The sequence below is a fragment of the Nerophis ophidion genome, linkage group LG04, assembly GCF_033978795.1.
Source record: "Nerophis ophidion isolate RoL-2023_Sa linkage group LG04, RoL_Noph_v1.0, whole genome shotgun sequence".
Classification (NCBI taxonomy): domain Eukaryota; kingdom Metazoa; phylum Chordata; class Actinopteri; order Syngnathiformes; family Syngnathidae; genus Nerophis; species Nerophis ophidion.
The window spans coordinates 13,006,755-13,027,700 of NC_084614.1; the positions used below are offsets into that span (position 1 = coordinate 13,006,755).

General features: G+C 42.3%; 1 protein-coding gene across 1 annotated transcript; it reads right to left on the reverse strand.

The window, feature by feature from the left end:
• Nucleotides 1-317: 317 nt before the first annotated feature.
• On the reverse strand, nt 318-20,686 carry sesn2 (sestrin 2). The gene is made up of 11 exons (XM_061897092.1): nt 19,660-20,686; nt 16,296-16,361; nt 15,958-16,146; nt 14,637-14,819; nt 14,344-14,562; nt 12,274-12,406; nt 12,101-12,216; nt 11,939-12,022; nt 9,489-9,595; nt 9,264-9,408; nt 318-750 (listed from the first exon to the last, which is right to left on the reverse strand). Exons 1-11 carry the CDS (start codon nt 20,044-20,046, stop codon nt 664-666), a joined length of 1,716 nt encoding a protein of 571 aa, XP_061753076.1. The 5' UTR covers nt 20,047-20,686; the 3' UTR covers nt 318-663.
• Nucleotides 20,687-20,946: the final 260 nt, after the last annotated feature.

A 20,946-nucleotide genomic window follows, 5' to 3' on the forward strand; every position in this document is an offset into this window, starting at 1 on the left:
TTAGTTTTGCCAGTCAACCCATTCCCAGGTGCATGTCTTTGGCGGTGGGAGGAAGCCGGAGTACCCGGAGGGAACCCACGCAGTCACGGGGAGAACATGCAAACTCCACACAGGATCGAACCCAGGACCTACGTATTGTGCGGCAGACGCACTAACCCCTCCCCAACCATGCTGCCCAGAACTGCATACTGGCACGCGTTTTGTACAAAGGGAGTTTTCTACCTTCCTTGGAATAATCTTTGTCGACATCTAGTGGCTTATTAGCGCATCGCACTGCAAAATCCCCCATAAGGCCCACAATAACCACCTTTTGCCCATTTCTCAAGTCACTTTCTTTATTGTTTAGAAAAATACAGGCTTTTCAATTTCTTTCACTCTTCGTCCTCGGCGTGTAGGACACGGACGGCTCCAAGAGGCCTCGGACTAAACGAGCACGTCGATAAGAACATTCGGCCGAGGAGGAGGAGACGCTCTCGGATTGATAAGCAAACAGTGGACTCTCAGTGCAAAACAAGAAACACTTTTTAAATATTGGCAAACATCGTTTGAACACTGCGACACAACGGATATGTAAATACTAACGTGGAGAAGTTATCACTTTGGGGGCTGTGGTGCAGCAACACAGCTGGCTCAGGGTCGGCAAGGTGCTGGTCCCGGGAGGCGTCATCTCATGTAGTGAGTGATGGCTCGCAGGGTGTATAACAGCGCCGCCTGCAGGCGAGCCTCCATCACGATGAGGTTGGCGTGGACCTGATGTACAAACACCATGCAAGGAAATGACTGTCATGAAGCTTTTGTGACGTTTTTTCCCTAGAGAATGAAGAGTGTTTGAAACTCTGCATGTCAACATTTCCGTTCGGTGCCACACCAACCATTTCTATCTAGATCAACACCGTATGAAAAAAATAATCGACAACAGAAGGAGATAACATCCGCAGGAACCTACCACATAGCGAAGGACATACACTATTTGATTTCCTATTATTCAGCTCATTTTTATTTGACAGTTACTGGAATATCTTCTGACATCATGCACAAAAGTGCACTTTGTTCTAAACTATTGTAGTGGTGCTCTGTACAAAAAGTACACTGTAATTTAGTGTTGTTTTGATACGTCATCTTAGTGACATCATGCACAAAAGTGCACTCATAGCTTGTTTTAAAATGTCACTGACAATCTTGCACTTTCTGCTTTGGAAATGACACTGCTTAATAACTACACTTTTAGTTGTGATTTCCCTCTCTGCATGAAAGTTTAAAAGTAACATATATTATGCAGTATGAAGAAGAATGTTTTAATGTAGACACATAGAATCATCATAGTGTTGTGATTATATGCATCAAGTGATAATTCAAGGCTGAGGCAAAATATGGATATTTATCGTGTACCGCAATATGGCCTAAAAATAGAGATATTAAAAAAGGCCATATCGCCCAGCCCTACTAATAATAAAGTTTGACTGACCTGACAGTTTTGTTGACATTCCCTTTAGTGCAGCTCCATCTAAAAGGATGTATAAGGTAATCCCAGCCTCTACTGTAGTGTCTATTCTATGCGCCGTATAATGTGGTGCGCCTTATATATAAACAAAGTTTTGAAATAGGCCATTCATTGAAGGTGCACCTTATAATCCTTATAACGCGTAAAATACGGTATATAGATCTGAAAGGATTCAGTGAGTACAAATCGATTCAGTAACATTTTTAGAAAAAAAAAAATCCATCAGTGTCATTATCTTCGTCTTTATGCTCTATTCACTCTACACCAGCGGTTCTTAACTTTGTTGGAGGTACCGAACCCCACCAGTTTCATAAGCGCATTGACCGAACCCTTCTTTAGTGAAAGTTTTTTTTTTTTCAAATTCAAGACAAAGTTATATGTTTTTGGTAACACTTTATAATATGGGGAACATATTCTAACTAACAAAGACTTAATTTAGAGTTATTTGGTTAGGGTCAGGGTTAGGGTTATAAGGCCATACCGAACAAGGCATTACTTAGTATTTAGTGACTAGTTAAGAGAATATGTTACTAACTTGCATGTTAATAAGCAACTAATTAATGGTGAATATGTTCTCCATACTAAAGTGTTACCATGTTTTTTTAACTGGTGCACAAAATGAACCGTGCATGAACATCACTTTGTTTAAACAACAAAACCAAGACAGTGCATACTCTCACTAACAAATTAAAACACCTGCGAATCAGTCAGCTGTTGTCGTATCCATAATACGCCGCTAGGGAGAAGTTTTTATTTACACGAAGAGTAAGAGTGTGTTTGTACCTCCGCCGAACCCCTGAGGCCGACTCACCGAACCCCTAGGTTAAGAACCACTGCTCTATACAAAACTCTCTTTGAACCACATCTAAACTACTGTAACACCTTCCCGAGATACCTTCACAAATTAGAATCCATGCAAAAGAAACTCATACGGGCCCTGTCATGGTCCAAGTTGAATGCTCCCACTGGACATCCATTCCATCTCTTAAGACTGACAATTCAATATTTATCACGATGCTTGTCTAACCTATCAAGTCATCCACAGGCTGAATCTCAGGCTCTGTAGCTTGGTTCCTATCTATGCCAACAACACTCCTAACCTTGACCTGTAAACATCGTCTACTGGCTTGTACTGCTCAAAGTGTTGTATGGAGGGGACCAAGGATCTAGAACCGGCTTGATTAGCGCCTCAGGATGCTGTATTCTCAAACTTCAAAAATTAACTGAACTCATACCTATTAACCACCTATCACTAATGCCTCATGTGGGGTAGACTACTGTCGGGTTGTGCGTGGTTGTATGTATGTATGTATGTATGTGTATGCTTGCTTCAGTGCTCCTATTTTGTGTTTATCATATAGCGTTTTTGTGTTTGCCACCATGTTTCAGCATTCCATGCATATACTGACCTCTAGATCAGTGTTTTTCAACCTTTTTTGAGCCAAGGTACATTTTTTTTCCATTGAAAACATTCTGAGGCACACCACCAGCATAAAACATAAAAAAATGAAACTCAGTTGCCGATATCGACAATAAAAAGTTGTTCTTGCAATTGTTGGATATGACTTTAAAGCAAGCATGTATCACTATAGCTCTTGTCTAAAAGAAGGTGTACTGTCACCACCTGTCACATCACACTGACTTATTCCGAGTTTTTTGGTGTTTTAGTTCTTGTCTTGCGCTCCTATTTTGGTGGATTTTCCTCTTTTGTTGGTATTTTCCTGAAGCAGTTTAATGTCTTCCTTGAACGCTATTCCCTGCACCTACTTTGTTTTCGCAATCAAGACTATTTATCCTTCTTTTTGGGGACATCGCTGATTGTCATGTCATGTACGAATGTACTTTGTGGATGCCATCTAACACACGCTGTAAGTCTTTGCTGTCGTCCAGCATTCTGTTTTTGTTTACTTTGCAGCCAGTTCAGTTTTAATTTTGTTTTGCATAGCCATCCATGAGCTTCAATGCTTTTTCTTGGCGGCATTTTGTTTATTTTTGGTTTAAGTGTTAGATACTTTTTTACCTACACGCTGCCTTCCGCATCTTGTGATCACGACAAACCATGTTCTCGACATCTACAAAGCAAGTAGCTAACTGCTGCCACCTACTGATATGGAAGAGTATTACCCGGTTACTCTGCTGAGCTCTAGACAGCACAGACACTCAACGGCACATTTGCGGATTATAATTACTGGTTTGCAAAAGATATATTTAACCCAATTAGGTGAAATTACATAATCTCCCACAGCACACCAGGCTGTATCTTACGGCACACTAGTGAAAAATATTACTCTAGACTCCCTGCTAAAAGGTTCTTCTAACTTATCTGGGACACCCTTTCACTTACCACCATCCTAAAATGGATATTCACTACTGTTGTAATTTGGTATTGTGAATAAACTTGAAACTTAAAACTGAGTGTGAACTACACAGTGGACAGTGCAGCTGAAGTTTCCTATATTGTTGTTATTTCTTGTAAGGGAAAAATGTATAAATGAACAATGGCTACAAACAACAATTAATGCATTCACATCCCATTTGAATAAGGTGCAATCAACACTTAGGCTTCGATTAACAAGAGGAAACATTTTCAATTAAAGTACAATAAACATTTTAACAGGAGATTTACTGCTTTCGTTTTTTTAGTCATACAAATAAAACAATATCAAAATCTAAAATATTGCGCAACCAAACGTCTTGAGGTGCTACTTCTCATTTTGATAAAGAGTGCAGTAATATTTAACTGCTACTTGGGAACCCTGCGAGCGCACGACCGGACGGCGTGTGTCAATATGTGAAAATCCCGTTGCGCCATAGGTGGTTCGAGAGATTTGTCGCTTGGCCATTGCAGTTTCCTACAAAACGGTGAACGACTTCTTAAAGGGGAAATGCACTTTTTGGGGCCGAAATTTTGCCTACCATTCACAGTCACCATGTAAGACAAGAAGAACATGTTTTTCTTTTTCTATGCATTCTAAGTCAGCTAACAATCATCGGATTCGCTCTCTTCCACCTATAAATCGCTCTAAAAACATTTAAACACCTCCACCAAGGTTATATGTACACACTGAGTAATGCAGTCACATTAATAACATGGAATATTTAAGTATTTTGCTCCATTTGAGCAAACGATGAGGTATTTATTGCAGCTACACATCAATAATAATAATAATAATAATAGATTTTATTTGCAAAAAGCACTTTCCATTGAGCAAACAACCTCAAAGTGCAACAGTGTATCAAATAGATAAATAAAAAAATAAAAATAAAAACTTCGCCGGATAGTCGAACCTCGGATTCAGGAGGAACAGTGTGGTTTTCGTCCTGGTCGTGTAACAGCTCTATACTCTCGGCAGGGTTCTTGAGGGTGCATGGAGGTTTGCCCAACCAGTCTACATGTGCCTTGTGGACTTGGAGAAGGCATTCGACCGTGTCCCTCGGGAAGTGCTCAGAGAGTATGGGGTACCGGACTGTCTTATTGTGGCAGTCCGCTCCCTGTATGATCAGTGTCAGAGTTTGGTCCGCATTGCTAGCAGTAAGTCGGACACGTTTCCAGTGAGGGTTGGACTCCGCCAAGGCTGTCCTTTGTCACCGATTCTGTTCATAACTTTTACGGACAGAATTTCTAGGCGCAGCCAAGGCGTTGAGGGGATCCGGTTTGGTGGCCACGGGATTAGGTCTCTGCTTTTTGCAGATGATGTAGTCCTGATGGCTTCATCTGGCCGGGATCTTCAGCTCTCACTGGATCGGTTCGCAGCAGAGTGTGAAGCGACCGGAATGAGAATCAGCACCTCCAAGTCCGAGTCCATGGTTCTCGCCTGGAAAAGGGTGGAGTGCCATCTCCGGGTTGGGGAGGAGACCCTGCCCCAAGTGGAGGAGTTCAAGTACCTAGGAGTCTTGTTCACGAGTGTGGGAAGAGTGGATCGTGAGATCGACAGGCGGATCAGTGCGGCGTCTTCAGTAATGCGGACGTTGTATCGATCCGTTGTGGTGAAGAAGGAGCTGAGCCGGAAGGCAAAGCTCTCAATTTACCGGTCGATCTACGTTCCCATCCTCACCTATGGTCATGAGCTTTGGGTCATGACCGAAAGGATAAGATCACGGGTACAAGCAGCCGAAATGAGCGGGGCTCTCCCTTAGAGATAGGGTGAGAAGCTCTGCCATCCGGGAGGAGCTCAACGTAAAGCCGCTGCTCCTCCACATCGAGAGGCGCCAGATGAGGTGGTTCGGACATCTGGTCAGGATGCCACCCGAACGCCTCCCTAGGGAGGTGTTTAGGGCACGTCCAGCTGGTAGGAGGCCACGGGGAAGACCCAGGACACGTTGGGAAGACTATGTCTCCCGGCTGGCCTGGGAACGCCTCGGGATCCCCCGGGAAGAGCTAGACGAAGTGGCTGGAGAGAGGGAAGTCTGGGCTTCCCCGCTTAGGCTGCTGCCCCCGCGACCCGACCTCGGATAAGCGGAAGATGATGGATGGATGGATGGAACTACAAAGAGCATGAATATATTTAAAAAAAAGTCTTTTTTTTTTTTATTAAAAAGAAGGGTTTTTAAGCCTTTTTAAAAAAGCCTCCACAGTCTGTGGTGCCCTCAGGTGGTCAGGGTGAACATTCCACAAACTGGGAGCGCACATTCAACCAAATTTTTTTTTTTAGGACTTATCTTTGATATTTAATTATAAAAAAAAAAAACCGACTTGAAATTTTGATGCAAAAATTTATGTTTAAAAATTTCACATGCCTTCTACTTTAAATAATGTCTGCCGTTCTTAAATCCAATGTTTTCTTCTCTGGTATCAATGCAATTGATTACCTTTTAAAACAATGTATCAATATACAGTACAGGCCAAAAGTTTGGACACACCTCATTTCAATGGGTTTTTCTTTATGTTCATGACCATTGTAGATTGTCACATCAAAACTATGATGAACACATGTGGAGTTATGTACTTAACAAAAAAATAACTGAAAACACATTTATATTCTAGCTTCTTCAAAATAGCCACCCTTTGCTCAGATTACTGCTTCGCACACTCTTAACATTCTCTCCATGAGCTTCAAGCACAACTGCGAAGTGAAAACAATTTCAGGTGACTACCTCTTGAAGCTCATGTGTCTGGGGGCCCGTATATCTATTTTTAGGAACATTAATACAAAACCTCACAAATATGTCTGATTGAATGCTAACAACGTTACGACACACCCCCTTAAAAACCTAATGGGATTTTACATTTTTCTATGAACGATAAAACACTGAATATTGACAAAATATGAACATTACACCCCCGTTCGATCGACATATTTTACAATCAAGTGAAACGCAACAAAAATGCATCAAACAGTGAAATATGAACACGAAGGGTACAAAATAAACCCACTTACAATTTGATATATCTGATACATTACTAAGCTTTAAAACTCTGTTGTGAAAATCCCCTTCCCAGTCTGTGGAAACGCTCCCCAACCACACTGCTTGGTGCCTCGTCTGAGCTCCTGTGACGTAGGTTACCATCCTAAGCAATTAGAGGACCATAGTAACTGGTATATCATCCAAAAGCGCAGATTCGTATTTTTCGGAGTACAAGTCGCTCCGGAGTATACGTCGCACCGGCCGAAAATGCATAATAAAGAAGGAAAAAAAAACATAAGTCGCACTGGAGTATAAATCACATTTTTGGGGGCAAGTTATTTGATAAAACCCAACACCAAGATTAGACATTTGAAAGGCAATTTAAAATAAAGTATAGTGAACAGGCTGAATAAGTGTACGTTATATGTGGCATAAATCACCGACTGAGAAGGTGCCTGGTATGTTAACCTAACATATTATGGTAAGAGTCATTCAAATAACTATAACATATAGAACATGCTATACCTTTACCAAACAATCTGTCACTCCTAATCTCTAAATCCCATGACATCTTCTTCATCGATGTCGCTTCTAAACAACTCTGCCAACTCCAAAGGTATGCGCCGCTTCCTCTTGTCATTTTCTGCTGCATATTTCACTACGTCCAGCTTGTAATCTGCAGTACATGATTTCTTTTTCGCTGCCATTTTTGTTCAGCCCTTCTCAGTTTTTATAAGTTACCGCCAACGTTGAAATGATTCATTTTAATAGCTACGACAGTAGCATATAGCAGTTAGCATCCCTTGACCCACAATGCACCTCTGCCATGACCCTCCCCCGCCGAATTCTAATTGGCTCATGTGTGTGTGCCGATTGCTGACTTTTTCTTAGTCTCTTCCGCGAATGAAATAAATAATATTTTACGTTAATGGGTTAATAATTTCACACATAAGTCGCTCCGGAGTATAAGTCGCAACCCTGGCCAAACTATGAAAAAAAACCTGCGACTTTTAGTCCGAAAAATACGGTACCTACCTAAGCGAGTCGTTTCAACCAGTTGGGAGTTGAGGAATTACAGTTACATCCTTCCATTTACACAAAATGTCACCCATTTGTCAAACTGGAAGTTTTCTCCTATAACAGGTCAACAACGGCAGGTTATGATGCCTTGCTATGCTGGCTCATGTGGTCAAACTGATGATAACAGTCAGGTGACTGACAAGGTGTGTGTGTGTGTTTGTCCTAGCAATGCTTACTTAACGGGGATATCGCTCTGTTCACACAGTCACCTTTAGGCCTACTTTCCTAAAGGTGACTTACATTGAAACCTTTGAATTCGGGAGATGTGGGGGGGAGGAACGGTGGTAGCGGAAAAGTTAGTGCTGCAAGGGATTCAGTGTATTTGTTCTGTTGTGTTTATGTTGTGGTACGGTGTGGATGTTCTCCCGAAACGTGTTTGTCATTCTTGTTTGGTGTGGGTTCACATTATGAGCATATTTGTAACAGTGTTAAAGTTGTTTATACGGCCACCCTCAGTGTGACCTGTGTGGCTGTTGACCAAGTATGCCTTGCATTTACTCATATGTGTGTTTAAGCCGCATATATTATGTTACTGGGCCGGCGCGCTGTTTGTATGGAGGAAAAACGGACATGACGAGAGGTTGTAGAGGGCGCTAAAGGCACTGCCCCTAATATTGTTGTCCGGGTGGAAATCGGGAGAATGTTTGCCCCGGGATATTTTCGGGAGGGGCACTGATATTTGGGAGTCTCCCGGAAAAATCGGGAGGTTTGGCAAGTATGCCTTTAGGGGACCTCTGACGGTATGGGTACAAAAAAACAGGTCCCTTAAAAGGAAACCTTTTTAAAATGATAGTCAGATCCATTCTGAAGATGCCTAAATGATTTTTAAGTTCGACCCATTAATCATGTTGGGTGTGGGTTAACTCTTACCCTTACCCTAACACGTACAAATTTGTGTGAATTATGCAAAATTATTTCAATTTAGTAGGATTCTGTACAATACAAAATGTATTAGTTTTTGTGGGATTCATTCCTAAGGTGCCTAATTTTTGTGGTATGATTTCCTACTAAATTCCTGTGTATATAATCATTGCGACAGTTTGCACACGTGCCTTGGCCACACTAAGGAATGACCCTTTTGGACCCGATAATGTGATTATTCAACCACTTCAAGTGCACACAGTCTTGGGAATTTTAAACCTCAACTCTTTTTTCCACAGGGTCCCCAGGAAGAATGATCAGCACATTACTTCATCAATCCAGAGATTTAAAGACATGTGTGAGCTAACTGGGCAGTGGCCATTTTACTTCATTTTTTTTAATGCCTCCGCAACCTGTAGAAAGGGTGGTCCCCACAAGTCATGAACAACAACTTGGTGTGTGTGTGTGTGTGTACCTTCTCAGAGTGCCGGAAGTGCCTCCAGAAGGCGTGGTAGATGCGTGCGGTGGTTTGCTCGGGGTGACAGGCCATGGTCTTGACGAACACCTTCAAGGAGCGCTCCAGCAGCACGTTGACGCTGGCGTAATCGTAGTCGTCGTACCTGCCAGCGACACGGGGGGCTCAAGGTCAGCGGCGGGGAGAAAGAGGCGGGGGCCGAAAGGAAGGTGACCGGTGGCTGACCGAATGCCGTAGAGGCAGTGGATGTAGTTCCACAGGGCTTTTCTCAGAGTGTGCGTGTCCACACCCTCGTGCATGGCCATCCTGTGGTAGGTCAGGTTGCTCACCACCTGCAAACATAAGCATTTTCTCCTTAAATTCACATTTTCATTCCTGTTGCAGCCTGCAGGGGGCAGGAGCGCTGCATGTGCACTAGCGGTGCCATGGTACCGTCCATACCATGGAAAAATCCAGAATATTCCTTTTTAGAAAAGACGAGAGCTGATAAATGACTTCACAACTGCTCTTCTAGATCAGGGGTGTCTAAAATGCGGCCCAAACTAATGTCTTAGCATGCTGGCATTTTGAAGAAATTTTTCCTTCTACAAACCTCAGAGTAATATATGTTGATACTGGACGAATGTTACATTTAGCATTTTAACCTTAGCATGCTAGATATTATGCCAACTTTGCAGGTATACACATGAGTTGAATATTATATATATATATATACACACATACATACACATACACACACATATATATATATATATATATATATATATATACACATACATACACACATACACACACATGTATATATATACACACACATACACACGTAAAAACGTACACATATACATATATATACACACACACACACACACACACACACACATTATACATACATATATTTTGCAGGTATAGACCTTGGTCATACTTTAGTACTTTATGCGTGATAACGTTAGCATGCTGGCATTTTGAACACATTTTTCCAGCTACAAACCTCAGAGTAGGTTGTGAGTTCAAACCCCAACAGTGTCATACCAAAGACAATAAAAATGCGAGCCATTACGTCCCTCCTTGGCATTCAGCATCAAGGGTTGAAATTGGGGGGTTAAATCACCAAAAAGAATAATTCCTGGGCGCGGCCACCGCTGCTGCTCACTGCTCCCCTCACCTCCCAGGGGGTGATCAAGGGTGATGGGTCAAATGAAGAGAATAATTTGGCCACACCTAGTGTGTGACTATCATTGCTACTTTCACTTTTAGTAATACATTTTGGGACTTGACGAAAGTTACATTCATTAACCTGCCATGGCGTCCCATAATGCACCTGCTGTGAACCTGTTTCGATGTTTTTTTTTTTAAATCATCCTCTTGTGTTATCTTTTAACCTGCCCATTGTACAGCACTTTGGCTACCCCTGTGGTAAATTTTAAAATGTGATTTTTAAATAGAGTTGATTTAGCATTTTCGCATGCTGGCTTTTATGGCTATTTTAACAGGTACACACCTCGGTGCCATATTTTTGCCATTTCACTAATGCTAACTGCTAGCATGGTAACAGTACTGTTAAAATGCCAGCTTTTTTTTAGCTAATTTTCTTTCCTTACTTGACGCTACCTGGCCACCCTGCTAACTGTTAGCATTCCAGTTTAGATTTGGCTCTTCAGCATCCGCACAAAATATTGAATGAAATTGCATTTTCTAGTTTCATTGTACTGGTTTTGAAGGTGAATCATTTGATTTGTCTGTCTGTGGCTCTCAGTCCGGCCACACCTGTGCTCGAATTGCGGCCGGGGCGCTATGTTAAAACCTCTTCTAACTCTGGCACTTACCAAAGGCATGCAGTAAAAATTTGAGTGTGATGTAAGGATACCATCATGAAAAGCACATTTAATTAAAAAAAACGTTATTATGGTCTTACCTTTACTTATATAGTCCATGCCAGCTTCTTCTGATCAAAAGCATCAATAACTTGTTTATAGAAGTCTTCCTTATCTTTCTTCAGTTTTAAAAGTCTCTCTGTCTCGATGGAGATCTTCCTTTATTACCTCCTCCAGCACATATCACATCACTCATTTCACTTCTTCTGCAGCAGAGTAGTCGCAAGAAGGATCACTGGCACCCTCTACCACCAGGAGGCGGGAGTCATTTAATGACTCATATTTGACACACGCAGCTACGGTATTGTGATGGTCTCAAGCAGTCGTCTTGCGGGTTCCCAGGACCACCAAGGAAGGACATGGCTTGAGCAGTTTGACTTTGTTTATTTTTCAATAAAACCTCAGTCCAGGTCGCTCTTCCGCTCTTTGTCTCCGCTCGCTCACTATCTCCTCGCCGTCATCTTGGGCCGGGCTCCAGCGTGCCCTGCCTGTCTGTCGGACCGTCGGCTCCACAGGTATAATAATAAAATATAGCTGCTTACGGTTCTTTTTTAGTATACCTTAAATCCTACTGAATAGCTCTTAATCTTCTTCCCTTTATGCGATTTCAAATTACCGGTATTGAAATCAGCCTCCTCCATTTTGAAAATGATGACAGGGGAAGTGTCACTCTTGATGTCACGAGTCTGACCCGGCGGTAATACTAAGCATGCAATAATTATTTTGCGAAGCGAGTTTGACCCGGCAGTAATTCAAGGCAGGCGCATACTATATGCCCGGCGGCAAATCAAGGAAATACGGTACCTGGAATTTCTCGTCCAGGAGCTGTCCCATGTCCGGCAGCAGTCTGTTGACCAGCGAGTAGCCGTGGTCCTCCCAGGAGTAGTCCTGCATACGTCCAGAAAAGAGGCATGGAGCAACATCGTCGACGACGACAAAAAAAAACAAAAAACGGTCCACCGCTACCTGAGCTCTCATGGTAGGTGGGGCCTGCTCTCCCCTGGGGGCAAAGTCCTCGTATCTGAACTCCGGGTCCTCCACCAGATGCAGCAGTCGCTCGGGTGGCGCCCCTCGCACCACAGCTGCAGAGAGGCTAGGCGTGAGTGTGGGGAAGGTGGGGAGGAGACACGCCAACGTACCTGTCGGGATGCTCTCGCTTCGTTCCCGCTCAAAGCGCGTCACCATCTCCTCCTGCGTGCACTCCTCGTCCTGCTGCTGGAGCTCCACCATCCTCTTCATCAGCACCTCCACCTCCATGGCTCCGTCCACCAACTGGAAAATAAGAGGTTTGACAATGTAGCAATAACGAGAACATTTGTGCTGAGAGCCCCTGGCCAGAGGTTGAAAATTTTAGCATGTTACAATGGGAACAAATGGCCTACAGTATTTGCAAGATAGCGAAAAAAGCAAAAATCCACAAATTTTAGGTTTAAAAATGAATAAAATGAGCAAAAACGCTGGCATAAAATGTTACCATAGGAAAAGTCAGCATACTTGTAATTTGGTGCCAAATAAAAGTCATGATTTTAAGGTTTAAACGAACACAATTAGCCAAAATGATAATAAACGTTAGTATGCTAGCGTTAACATGATAACATAAGAAAAGTTTGTTTACTTCTAAGATGGTGCCAAATATCATTTAGGTTTGATCGAATAAAATTAGCAAAAATTTTAGCATTAAAAGTTACTATTTTAACTTTAGCATGCTAACATAAGTTAGCATACTTCTGAGATAATGGCAATTATCAAATACCATGACTTTTAAGGTTAAACATACAAAATTAGCTAAAATGCTAGCATAAAACATTATCATGCTAGCGTTATGTTTTAAGCGTTTGGCGCCAAATATCACTTAGGTTTGAACGGATAAAATTTGCAAAGCTGTTAGCATTAAAAGTTGAATGACTGAATGGTTTATTTTGAGCCATGCAACAAAACAAAAGAATGATATAAAATACAAAAGAAATATATATATACCTTATATTTACAGCTACATTGAAAACATTGCATGTGACTAATCTTTTGTAGATGTCAAAACTGGCTCAAAAGGGAGTGGGAAGAAGTAAACTTATTAGGTCCCACCCCTATACATATACAATATATATATATACACACAATATATATTACAATAATATATATATAACATAATTCAATTCAGTGGTTGCTGCGTAGATGCTATAGATTATCTATATATAATACATTTAAATTCACACACGCTTACATATATACATATGCACACAATAATACACGTACACGCATATATACAAACATATATACAAACACATACATACACATACAGTACACACATATATACATACATTATATATATATATATATATATAAATATATATATATACACACATACAATACAAACACAATCACATACATACACATATGCATATACCCAAAATACACACATATCCATCACACAAACACACACACCTATCAGTTATCATGCTAATATTAACATGATGACAAAGGAAAATTTAGCATACTTCTAATTTGGTGCCAAATATCAAAAACCATGATTTTATGGTTCAGACGAATACAATTAGCCAAAATGCTAAAATAAAACGTTAGTATGCTAGCGTTAGCATAACGTTTTATGTTAGCAATTTGCATAATTGTATTCGTTTAAACCTTGAAATCATGGCTTTTGATATTTGGCACCAAATTAGAAGTATGCTGACTTTTGCTGTCATCATGCTAACGTTAGCGTGATAATGTTTTATTCCACCATTTTAGCTAATTTTGTAGGTTTAACCTTACAAGTCATGTTTTTGATCATTGCCTTTATCTCAGAAGTATGGTAACTTATGTTATGTTAGCATGCTTACGTTGAAATAGTAACTTTTATTGCTGCGGTTTTGCCTAACTTTTTTAGTTCAAACCTAAATGACATTTGGCGCCATCTTAAAAGTAAGCAAACTTTTCTTACGTTATCATGCTAACGCTAGCATACTAAGAAAAGTTTGTGTACTTTTAAGATGGGGCCAAATATCACTTAGGTTTGAACGAATAAAATTAGCAAAAACGCCAGCAATAAAAGCTACTAATTTAACGTTAGCTTGCTAACATAAGTTAGCATACTTCTGAGAAAAAGGCATTGAACAAATACCATGACTTTTAATGTAACAGTCATGGTTACATGACTGTTAGAGCCCGTATCAATAGTGATACGGGCTGCTGGGTAATATTATGAGTGGCACCTCTTGGCGGCCGTCCTCGTGGGCGGGGCTGTTGGGACTGCGGGTGGGGTGTCCGGGCGAGGGCGGCTGGAAGGTGTGGCCTCCGACGTGGTCCGGCTCCGGGTTGAGTCCGCAGCCCCACACGAAGGAGCAGAGGGAGTGGGCGTGCGCCATGAGGACCACGGCCTGTATGAGCTCGGCCAGCGACCAGCGGAGCTCGGCACCCGGGTACACCAGATCCTGCGGGGCACACAGTCAGCCTCTTCCCCTCTCTGGGTGTTTTCTAGAACTTTTTGTGTGGCGTGCGGCGTCACCTGGATGTGCAGCTGGGTGACCAGCCAGGGCCTGTGCGCCAGCAGCTTGTTGAGTGGGTGCAAACTGCGCAGCTTGGCAGGGGCGTGCTGCAGGCCGCTCAGCCAGCTCTCGTCTCCACCGGCCTCCAGGAAGCCGGCGCTGTGCTGCTGTACCAGGTAGGAGCATTGGTGCCGGGCCGCCGCCTGCGGGGGAAATTTAAAAAAGTGCATTTGTAATTGCCAGGTTCAAACACTGATGACATCTATTAGACAAGAAGTAAGGAATTCAACGGAGACTGAAGTAAATTTGGCTCAATTGAGGAGAAACGTCTGAGCTGTACTCTTGTACAGTGTCGCCTCTTTTATTTGGGCTTTCCTTGATTACATGGCAACAGCTGTTTCTAAAGGAAGGGGTCATAAAGATCCACTGCCTTTGTCACAAGAAAAGGTGCCTGGAGGGGGGTCAGGTCCTGCTTCCTCTCCGCTTTGTAAACCTCGGGTCAAGACCTAATCTTCCTGTGGATTTAGGGCTATATAAGTAAACATTGATTGATTGATTACAATACATCAAAGAAACCGACACCTTCCTGGTCACTTCCCATCCTACACAGTGGAGTTTTACAAGCCTTTTGCTTGGTAGGATCGAAGACAGCTTTTGTGTGCTCGCCGGGAACTCATTGAAACACAAAGTTTTGTGATAACTTAGATACAATTATTCTGACAGTAATCATTTCCTAAGAGTAATTAAAGATGTTGGAACCATCTGTCATCTCTGTCAGAAAAACCGAGCATGAAGCTCAAATGTAACGTTAGCATGTAGCTCAAATTGTTGTGCTAGTGTTGCCAACCTAGCATGATGTTCAAATGTAATGTTAGCATGTAGTTCACATGGCTATGCTAGTGTCACGTTCAAATGTAATGTTAGCATGTAGCTTACATGGCCACGCTAGTATCGGTAAGCTAGCATGATGTCCAAATGTAATGTTAGCACGTAGCTCACATGGCTATGCTAGTGTCACTAAGCTAGCATGATGTCCAAATGTAATGTCAGCATGTAGCTCACATGGCAATGCTAGTGTCGCTAAGCTAGCATGATGTTCAATGTAATGTTAGCATGTAGCTCACATGGCTACGCTAGTGTTGCTAAGCTAGCATGATGTCCAAATGTAATGTTAGCATGTAGCTCACATGGCTATGGTAGTGTCGCTAAGCTAGCATGATGTTCAATGTAATGTTAGCATGTAGCTCACATGGCTACGCTAGTGTCGCTAAGCCAGCATGATGTTCAAAAGTAATGTTAGCATGTGGCTAGTGCTGCTAACTCAGGGCGAAGGTGTCTCACCATGATGGCGATGTAGTGCCTCCAGTGGCGAGGCAAGGGGCCGTCCAGCACCAGCAGGTCATGCTGGGTCCTCAGGAAGCAGCTGAGGTAGGCGGGGTGCAGCGCCATCACCATGGTGACGTGGTCCACGCGCCCCAGGGAGAGGAAGGACTCGATGAGGATGTCCTGGTCGGGCCCCTCTTTCAATATCTGGAAATAAAATTAACATTTTTATTTATGTCTGGAACATTCCTCTCTTCATTTCTTGGCGAGTCAGGCTGATGAAGCACTGCCACGGAACAGGCGTGAGGTGGACAGTCTGTCCTCGTTAGTCAGACCCCCCACTGTGTGAGACTCGCCTGTTTGGCAGGGATGAAGGCGCTGGGACCGAGGGCCAGGGGGCGGGGCACATCCACTCCTTGCTCCTGGTCACGCAGAGACAGGAAGTTACTTTCAGACTAAAAGCTAACCTTTGCTTGTATTTTAGTCAAGTCATTTACCAAAAAGTTAGGCTATGAGGAAGCTAGCAGCTACACAACAGCTAAGCACACAATATCACACCGGCTAGACCAGTGTTTTTCAACCACTGTGCCGTGGGAGATCATGTAATTTCACCTTTTTGGGTTAAAAATATTTTTTTGCAAACCAGTAGGGCGTCCGGGAAAAAATGGATTCGAATCGAATCAAATACGTTGTGCGATTCAGAATCGATTCTCAATTTTTTTAAAAAATCGATTTTTTTTTTCAATCCAACAAACCACTACACAGCAATACCATAACAATGCAATCCAATTCAAACACCAAACCTGACCCAGCAACACTCAGAACTACAATAAAGACACAAACACGACACAGAACAAACCAAAAGTAGTGAAACAAAAATTAATATCAACAACAGGATCAATATTAATTATAATTTCAGCACAGCAGTGATTAAAAATCCCTCACTGACATCATTAGACATTTATAAAAAAAAAAAAAAGAACATAGTGTCACAGTGGCTTACACTTGCATCGCATCTCATAAGCTTGACAACACACTGTGTCCAATGTTTTCACAAAGATAAGTCATATTTTTGGTTCGTTTAATAGTTAAAACAAATTTACATTATTGCAATCAGATGATAAAACATTGTCCTTTACAATTATAAAAGCTTTTTAAAAAAAATCTAATACTCTGCTTGCATGTCAGCAGACTGGGTTAGATCCTGCTGAAATCCTATGTATTGAATGAATACAGAATCGTTTTGAATCTGAAAAATATCGTTTTTGAATCGAGAATCGAAAAAAATCGATATATTATCGAATCGTGACCCCAACAATCGATATTGAATCGAATCGTGGGACACCCAATGATTCGCAGCCGTACAAACCAGTAATTATAGTCTGCAAAAGATGTGTTGTAGAACAGGGGTCACCAACCTTTTTGAAAGCAAGAGCTACTTCTTGGGTACTGATTAATGCGAAGGGCTACCAGTTTGATACACACTTAAATAAATTGCCAGAAATAGCCAATTTGCTCAATTTACCTTAAATAATTGATATATATATATATATATATATATATATATATATATATATATATATATGTATAAAAATGGGTATTTCTGTCTGTCATTCCGTCATACATTTTTTTCCCCTTTTACGGAAGGTTTTTTGTAAAGAATAAATGAAAAAAACAATTGAACGGTTTAAAAGAGGAGAAAACAATTTCAACTCTTTAAAATTCAAAATTCAACCGAAAAAAGGAGAGAAAAACTAGCTAATTCGAATGTTTTTGAAAAAATTCAAAAACATTTTTATGGAATATAATCAGTAATTTTTCCTGATTAAGATTAATTTTAGAATTTTGATGATATGTTTTAAATAGGTTAAAATCCAATCTGCACTTTGTTAGAATATATAACAAATTGGAACAAGCTATATTTCTAACAAAGAAGAGGTTTTAAATTAATTAGCGCCCCGGCGGCAATTCTAAGAAATACAGTATACAAATAAAGTGGATTGGATTGGGATGAGAGCCACAGTTTGCTGTCAATCATGGCAAATATTTCATCATGCGAGGCTTCAACCTACAGTAAAGTCGTTAATCTCCATAACCTCGCTTTGAAAAATGCATGTTGAAATTTAAAGGGCTACTGAAAGCCACTACTAGCGACCACGCAGTCTGATAGTGTATATATCAATGATGAAATATTAACATTGCAACACATGCCAATACGGCCGCTTTAGTTTACTAAATTGCAATTTTAAATTTCGCGCCGAAGTATCCTGTTGAAATGACGCGTGCGTGTGACGTCACTCATTGTAGAGGACATTTTGTTCCAATACCGTTCCCAGCTATAAGTCGTCTGTTTTCATCGCATAATTCCACAGTATTCTGGACATCTGTGTTGCTGAATCTTTTGCAATTTGTTCAATCAATAATGGAGACGTCAAAGAAGAAAGCTGTAGGTGGGCAGCGGTGTATTGCGGCCGGCTTTAGCAACACAAATACAACCAGTGTTTCATTGTTTACATTCCCGAAAGATGACGGTGAAGCTTTACTATGGAACAGAGCGGTCAAGCGAACACGGTTGGATTGGACCACACACACAAAGTACAATGTATTATGCAGCGATCATTTCGAAGAATCGTGTTTCGAAGAGGGTCCCTTTCGAAGGGCAGAGATGGGCATCGCCACCAGCCGTTGACTGGTGCTGAAGAAAGGTGCAGGGCCGACCTTCAGGTTGTACTGGTACGACCATATAATCTCACTAAAACACTAGTAACACAATAAGCAGATAAGGGATTGTCCAGAATTATCCTAGTAAATTTGTCTAATAACATCTGAATCGCTCCCACTGTATAGTCTTTTATTCTAGTCCTTCACTCTTCACTTTTCTCATCCACGAATCTTTAATCCTCGCTCCAGTTAATGGGGAAATCGTCGCTTTCTCGGTCCGAATCGCTCTCGCTGCTGGTGGCCATGATTGTAAACACTGTGTGGATGTGAGGAGCTCCACAACCCGTGACGTCACGCGCACATCGTCTGCTACTTCCGGTACAGGCAATGCTTTTTTATCAGCACCAAAAGTTGCAAACTTTTTCCGTCGATGTTCTCTACTAAATCCTTTTAGCAAAAATATGGCAATATTGCAAAATGATCAAGTATGACACATAAAATGGACCTGCTGTCCCAGTTTAAATAAGAAAATCTAATTTCTGTAGGCCTTTAAATTAATTAGCGCCCCGGCGGCAATTCAAGGAAATACGGTATACAAATAAAGTGGATTGGATTGGGATGAGAGTCCCAGTTTGCTGTCAATCATGGCAAATATTTAATCATGCGGGGCTGCAACCTACAGTAAAGTTGTTAATCTCCAAAACCTCGCTTTGTAAAATGCATGTTGAAGCTTAAAACAAGTTCAAAGTCACCGACATAATTACCACATGGCTGAAAATTAACCAGCAAATCTGCTTGATATTTCCACAATAGGACAAAAAAAACTTGCTGAGACCAAAAGCCCAAACCCCCCCCCCCCCCTCCCCACAAAGGGGGCGTGTTTGCTTCCTGGGTGGGCGTGTCCCAGTGGCTTGTTTGTGCACGTCTCAGTCTTGCGTCACTTTTTCGCACTGATGAAATAAGCAGCAACCGTGATAACTTGGTATCGATCCGCGCGATTCGATATGTCGTGACACAAGTGGAAATGAATAAAAATGTACACGTTCCATATGCACCCACCTGAGCGGCCCGCAGCAGCTCCGTGGCTCTGGCGCGCACCTCCGCTAATGGACAAGAGGACGAGAGCCGCAGCAGATGCAGCAGCGTGTCCTTGCCCAGGCGAGTGGAGCCGGGCCGGTCCAGACCCAGACACACCAGGACCCCCCGGCTCAGCTCCTCCAGAGCCGCTGCCCTCTCCTCCTCGTCCCTGCTGCAGAGCCGCGCCAGGCTCTTCATGGTGGTGGGGGATCCGCCGCCGTCGTCGGCTCCGGTCTCGGACTGGCACGGGCGGCGGCGAGTCGTGTCGCCGGAACCGCGGGACTCCGGGTCCGGCGCACCGTCTCCGTTGGTCCGGCAGGTGAAGCCGTTCTCAGTGTCACTGGCCATCTCTCGCTTCTGGGTGGACATATAGTTCGCTAGCCACCGGGAGCCTCCACGTTACCTACTTTTTATCTGCCGCCGCTCGCTTCAGTTTACTGCGCAACCGCCAGCTCCGTCAATGATTAACACCGGCGGACAACGTTCACAGACGCCGGATATTCCTCTTCTCATCCCCGCCGGACTGACGGTAGTCGAGCTAATTATGCTAAGCTAACTAGGCTAACCTAACTATGCTAAGCTAACTATACTAAGCTAACCAGGCTAAACTAATTAAGCTAAGCTAAATAGGCTAACCTAGCTGACTAAGCTAATAAAGCTAAGCTAACCAGGCTAAACTAATTAAGGTAAGCTAACTGGGCTAACCTAGTTGACTAGGCTAACTATGCTAAGCTACATATGCTAAGCTAACTATGCTAAGCTAATTAAGCTAAGCTAGCTGGATGTTAGCAGATGCTCCGAACTGCTTCGGGCGGCCAAAAAAGAAAAAAAAAACGGCTCTACGGTGACTGGAGGCGGCGACTGAACTCTTCGAATGTGCGAAGCCGCGCAGAGAGGACGGAGCACGAACCGGTCGCCGGAGGAGAGACGGAAAAGTAAAAAGTTTGAAGACGCCGGTTTCACGCAGCTGTGGCTTTTTAACCTGATGAGTGACGTCACTGTGACGTCGGGCATCACGTCCCACGAATAAACACTTTGCGAGGACGATTACCGTAATGACGTTTGCGCCTTACTTTTCAAATGTGGTTAAACATTTCTGGTTCATATCTTTGCCACAAAAACCCCGCAATCGATGATAAGTATGAGATAGAAAGTCATGTTTATGAGATGAAAAATCCTGTTTATTAGATTAAAAGTCATATTTATGAGATACAGTCATGTTTATGAAGTAAAAAGTAATGTTTATTAAATGCAAGGTCTTGTTTATGA

Bases quoted from the DNA above. Each gene is read 5' to 3' on its own strand.
- sesn2 (XM_061897092.1), bottom strand. From the start codon at position 20,046: ATGTCCACCCAGAAGCGAGAGATGGCCAGTGACACTGAGAACGGCTTC. The intron at 14,820-15,957 runs GTGAGACACCTT...TTTCCCCCGCAG, and splicing joins GGCACTACATCGCCATCATG to GCGGCGGCCCGGCACCAATG. The intron at 12,407-14,343 runs GTGCCACTCATA...CTTATTTTCCAG, and splicing joins ACGAGGACGGCCGCCAAGAG to TTGGTGGACGGAGCCATGGA.